Raw genomic sequence first — 5,875 nt, 5'->3', positions numbered from 1 at the left:
CTGGTGGAGAGCAACAGGCATTTCTAGAGCATGAGCCATGGCACGCTCATACAAACACCCTAAAATGGGCCAGATGAGTCATACCTTTGATCTTGCTTTTCTCCGCTGATAAAAGGGTCCAGATAAGGTACAGACATCTACAACCACGTGAGATGAATGCTGTCTTAGATGACTTAAGCTGAGCTGACACGCTATAGAACATCTACAACCAACTTTAATGCACAAACCCCACCAGGAAGTGAGACCAAAGTAGCTACGTCTTTCTTACCATGATTGGGACGCCAATGTCTGGCCACAAGAGATCCTCAGAGGGAAGCTTGGGAGAGTTCCACACTACCACAACTTTATTTAAGTATGGGAGACCATTGAGCCTTTCTAGGGAGTTCATCAATACTTCCTCCCGCTCGTAAGTCAACATCACTACTGTGAACTGCTCCCGGGGGACGTTGCCACCCAAAGCAGCCTGGAACTCCTTCCCAGAGCCACCTGCTCCTCCACCAATTGGTCGAAAACCAGTCCCAGACCCCAAAAATTTTGCTTCTGATGGTAAAACAGGGTCAAAGGGAGTGTAGGGGAAGAGGTGGAAAGGCCCCGGAGCAGAATTCCAATTCCTGTAGATGTCCATTGCAGTGAGGGTGAAATTGCGGAGATACTTGGGAGATGCATAGGGTGGTTCTGTTTCCACAGGCCCCAAGTCCAGGTCACCATTGTCTGCCATATTGGGGTCTGTACCAGCAGCTTTGCCAGACCGGTGGGGAATCTCCACGGCGGTTTCTTCTCGGATAGGAGCAGCTGGGATTTGGATCCGAGTCCTTATGATAGCTAAGACTGTGCTGAATACGTTGTCAGAGGTGGAGAAATAGGTCTCCCACAAGAAGCGGCCCTGTCTCCTCATGGCAAGGAGATCATTATCAGAAATGCTTCTCAGAAGAAAGTGCACTTCTGTGATGCGTGGCTTTGGTATGATTAAGGCTGCCTCGTTCCACCGGATCACATCATTGTAGGGTAGCTGAACTTGCTCTCCGAGAACCACCGGGATGGCTCCAACTTCCAGAGCCTCAAACAGTCTCATGGCACACCCCGCGGAGATCACTAAACGGGTGTCCCCTGGGGTGATTATCAGTGCAAAAGTAGATAGCTTCAGTAGCTCTAGTCTGTCATCCCTTTCTCCACACAGAGCCCACTCAGTGGGCAGACTCGCCTTAGGCTGGTTCTTACACGTGAACTCCACCAAAACAAAGTCCAACTTGCTGTCCTGAACAGCCTTCAAGGTGGTGATGATCCGATCGTCATAGTCAGCTGGGGCATTGCCTTCTATTTCCTCTTCAAAAGAGCGAACCTCTTGCAAGCTAGATCTGAGAGACTCGATCTTCTCCCCCTGGAAACTAAACAGATATTTACGTTTGACTGGTACCTGGGGTGGGATTTCTAGGAAGTTGGGTTCAGACATAGCATGGACGAGAGGCGACACCACAATATCAAACCCCGGTCGATACTGCACATCGTAAAAGGTGGACTGGGCAATCATGGCACGCCCTGTGCTGATGTTGTAAATGAAGTTCTGGGTTTCTGATTTCCTTGATAAATTGATGATGAGATGGTTATGTCCATCAGTCCTCCAATATGGCAAAGAGTGCAACTGTTGCTCTAGTTCAGTAGGTTTTGGCATCACGGGCTCTTGCATTTCCCCCACTAAAATTATATACACACAAGCAATATTTGCATTTTCAGTAACATAAACATTAGTTCTGACAGTTGCCTCAAAGGCTTGTTTAATTAAAGGGTCTAAGGAACTACCAAAAGGGTAATCATCACTGTTGTAGACATAGACTGGAAAGCCAGATGTCAATGGGCAGCGCGAGTAGTCAAAGCAGTTGTGTAGCCTGCAGTTCCGATTGGATTTTGGCAGGGGGAAGGTCGCATCGTCTTTGTCTGGCAGCAGCCGGATGGGCAAGGAGAGCTTGGGCTGGTTCTGAGCCATCAGCTCTTTGTAGGAATGCTCGGTCTGGCTGATGACGTTCTTCAGCTGCAGCAGGTCCTGCTTGGCATTTTCAATGCTCTTTTTGCAGGCCTCAATCTTCAAGTTCAGCTTGGCGATCTCGCTGTTGAGCTCCTGCCGCTTGGCCTCCAGCTGGAGCAGCTCCTCGCTGACCGACTCGCGGATGCGGCACAGGTCTTGAACATGCTTTACTTCGCACAGCTCATTGCCGGTCCGAGGGCCAAAGATGCGCTTGCCAGCATCCTCCGCGTCATCGATGGTGGTTAGGTAGTAGTGGGCAATGAGGGGAAAGAAGACGAGGATGATGAAGAGGGTGAAACTAAGCCAGGTGAGCCGGATCCGACTGGACCATCTCAACACCCAGGGCTGGCCTCCATTCCCCACTCCCCCATTTCGCAACATCGTATATCCAGTCATGAGTTCAAAAGTCACTGCGCACCCAATCACGTTGGATCAGTAGCCATAACCAAAAGAGTTTTTATAGCGAGTCTCTCAAAAAAAATGTTATTGTGCCTGCTTAACGAGAAGCCAATAGAAAGGGAATTTCATCTTCTTGTCGTGCTGACTGCTTTTCTACGATCGTTTTGCTGCAGGCGCAACTTTTGATCCCATTAGACTCAATCATCGATCTTCTCACCCACCCCCAGCCCACCCTTAGTCTGCGGGCAACCGCTGGTGGAAGTGTCACAGCGTTGTCATGGTGATTCAAAGTCTCAACCGGCAGAAGAAAAACACAATGGGATCAAGCCAAACTCTACCGCTGCTCTCGACATCGTGCATTACCATCCAATGAATATGCAGGGGCACCAGGCAGTGTGGAGAAGGAGCCAGAAGAGACTCGTACGAACGTCAGTCTCTCTCATCGCTGCTGCGCAGCTGATGCTCTGCCATTCCTACAAGGGAACAATCATATATTCAGACAATGAAAACAAAACAACCCCTCAGTGACCTAAGACATTGCTAGTTTTTAAAAACTGTCCTCTCTGCAAAAAAGCAACCTTTGTACATGTCTAACACCTCCAGGGTTAATGCCAGTACACCTGAGGAAGTGATGGGTTCATTAGATGCAGACACATGGCTTTCTCCAGGCACTCTGCTTTTCATTACGGTTGCACCATTCAGTGGCCAGACCAGAAAAATCACAGCCCCTGGATCTGGTTTCCTATATCTGCCTCTGCCACTGTCTTGCTGTGTAACTTTGCAGAAGCTGCTTAACATCTGCAAGCCCCTGTCTCCTCATGTACAAAATGGAGATATTAATGTATACCTGCTCTCTCTACTCGATTTTGAATGGCATGTTGTGATCCTGGGACACAGCAGCGCTGTGAATTTGTACTGCGTAACCGAGTGTAATCATTATTGTTCTGGTCTAGTGACTAGAGCTGATGAGGAATTTTTAGGCGAAGTGTTCTGCTTTCATTTCCTGCTGGAAAATTTTGATTCACTGCAAGAGAAAGTTTAAAGGGAATGTACTCGTGTTGGTTACGATTACCTCTGCTAGCTGGCTGCATAGGAGAGAGAATTTCTGGTCAAAACTGGAAAAGTCTACACTGTACATCTAAGCAAAGATGCCAAAGTTAGGATCCATTGGATACCACACCACCCAAGCAGTATCAGCTTGCTTGAATGTGCCCTTTTGCTTGGAAAACTCTGCTATGGCACTGAATGCCTACCTAGCATGGGCATTAAAAATCAAGGTCGGGGAAAACTCAGCTCTGAATCTTTGGTCTATGCCAACAGATTGAAATCTAGGCCAGATGAATACACTGCCACTAGAAACTCTGCCTTTCCTTTTATTAGCATCTGCCGAGGTACCTAAGTTTCTGAGATACTCTTTCACATACCAGACTTCCCCCATCACTGATGAATATAGTGTTGGGCTTAGCATCGACTCTTGCACAGCCTCAAGAGAAGCTTATTAATTTCCGCTTCAATTTTTAATTAGAGGAAAGTCATCTACACTGGTGACGGTCATTTTTCACTAAATCTATTTAATACTCCTCTCATCTACTCATCAAAAATTAGCAGAAAGAAAGTGAGGAAGCAAATCTCAGCTAAAACAGAGATCTGGAAACGGGCCAAAGCAAAACAGAAGTTCACCTTAAAGGAGCAGAGAGAAGTCAGGGATAATTTTCAGTGTAGTACACAAGTGCGTGTTGGAAAAAATAAATGGAAGATTTTATTTTAACCAGGAAAAAAACTGGAGTAAATAAAGCACAGTTCCTAGGCCTATTTTGTTACAAGGCCATTTTTGTCAGAAACTTAACACCCCACGATTAAATGTGAATCCCCCCCAACCTGACCCGCAACTGGGAGTTGCACTGCAGTGTGGACATTTAAAATTAAGGCAGATTTAAAATTCGTAACATTGTCTGGCAAACAGGACTGGTGTAAACCTCAGAAATCCAGGAGGATAAGAGGGCTAAAAAGTCAGGAAAAGGCTAAATCAGCTTTCTCAAATCTTGGCAGCACAGTCGCTGCGGGCAGATGGGGGAGGCTTTGGCTCTGCTGGCAGGACATTTTAATAGTATTCTCTGTACACCAACTTGCATTTGCCCAGGCTGGGAGAGAGGCTGGTGATGAATGTAAATCCCCAGTGTTTTTGCGCGAGGCTGTCAGTCAGGCACAGGGAGCCCTGGCAATAGCAGCACACTTGCATCGTGCCTCTGGGACCGCTGCTACACAACAAAAGGGTTTTAGCATACACCCGTGTAGAAATCAGGCAACTGAAGGCAAAAATAAATAATTAAAAAAAGCTTTTAAAGTCTATTTTTCTCCCACCTCCCCCCTTTAAGCTCTCCCCAGGACATGAAGCTCATGCGGTCACTGTCTGTGTGCTTGCACCAGTCAGTCAGTCCCTGCTATTTGAACTGGTCTCACAGAGTCCGCAAAGATCCTAGAATTGCTTCTAGTTTTCTGCAAACAGTTGGCCAGGAGATGAGAGCTGCCCTATTAACCCTTTTCCCATGGGGAAACACCAAAGCATACACTCACTCAAATACCAGTGAATCCAAAAATCATCTTAACTTCAAGGCGTAAGTGGGAAAACAAGCTCTGCTGTTTATTTCTTGGGGGTGCCATGCAGTAAATGTGGTCAGACCCTGCAAAGTGCTGAGACAACACAGAAGCAAGGGATCATAAATGTGGCCAAGAAAGAATGAGGAGATGCATGGATGTGCTGCTTTGGACTAGCCAGAGAAAACTGCAGCCCCACAGGCAGCAAAGGCAGTCCCAAAGCTGAGACTGCATCTAAATCTCTGAGACTGCATCTAAATCTTGTACCTTTCTAGTTGCTTTGCCCATTTATGAGCCCTAAACAGTGATGAAATGGCAAACTGGACTCCCTAAAATGGCAACTGGGATCCTTGAAAAGCTAAATCCATTGCTGCACACATGATCCTCTGCAGCTGTTCCACCACCTAATCCTTCCAGTGGCTCCTCTGGTCCTTCCACCCAGTTGACACAGAACAAACTTTATCCTCCTGATCTAAAAATGTGGGCTGTGAATTAAAAAAAATCTGTATGTTCAGAAAGCTGAAGCTGACAAACTAACTCTGCTGCTAGCTGGGAAAAGACCACAGGGGAAAGACCAGAGCAGGCTAGGGAGGGATTTAAAATGCAACACGTGTGGCTTGGGATCAGTTAAAAGTATTGACTGTCAGTATGAAATATGTGCTGGCAATAAAGCAAGCACTTTAGACACACTCTCAGACTCTTCTTCTTTACTAAGACTTTATTCCTCATCAACTTGATAGAGCTTGAGGTTGTAACACATTGTTATTAAGACTTAAAAAAAAGGGGGGGGTATAACAGTTTTTTTGTGGAAAAAAAAAAAAAGGGGGGGGGGGGGGAGCGCAAAGTAAAAACCCAATCTGT

General features: G+C 46.6%; 1 protein-coding gene across 1 annotated transcript; it reads right to left on the bottom strand.

The window, feature by feature from the left end:
* Positions 1 to 253: 253 nt before the first annotated feature.
* Positions 254 to 2,416, bottom strand: EXTL3 (exostosin-like glycosyltransferase 3). Its single transcript, XM_010295272.1, has one exon. The coding sequence runs from the start codon at positions 2,414 to 2,416 to the stop codon at positions 254 to 256; it is 2,163 nt and encodes a 720-aa protein (XP_010293574.1).
* Positions 2,417 to 5,875: the final 3,459 nt, after the last annotated feature.

This window comes from Phaethon lepturus, unplaced genomic scaffold (assembly GCF_000687285.1).
Source record: "Phaethon lepturus isolate BGI_N335 unplaced genomic scaffold, ASM68728v1 scaffold55920, whole genome shotgun sequence".
NCBI classification, from domain to species: Eukaryota; Metazoa; Chordata; class Aves; order Phaethontiformes; family Phaethontidae; genus Phaethon; species Phaethon lepturus.
This window is presented reverse-complemented; position numbering and strand designations above follow the sequence as displayed.

Bases quoted from the DNA above. Each gene is read 5' to 3' on its own strand.
- EXTL3 (XM_010295272.1), bottom strand. From the start codon at position 2,416: ATGACTGGATATACGATGTTGCGAAATGGGGGAGTGGGGAATGGAGGC.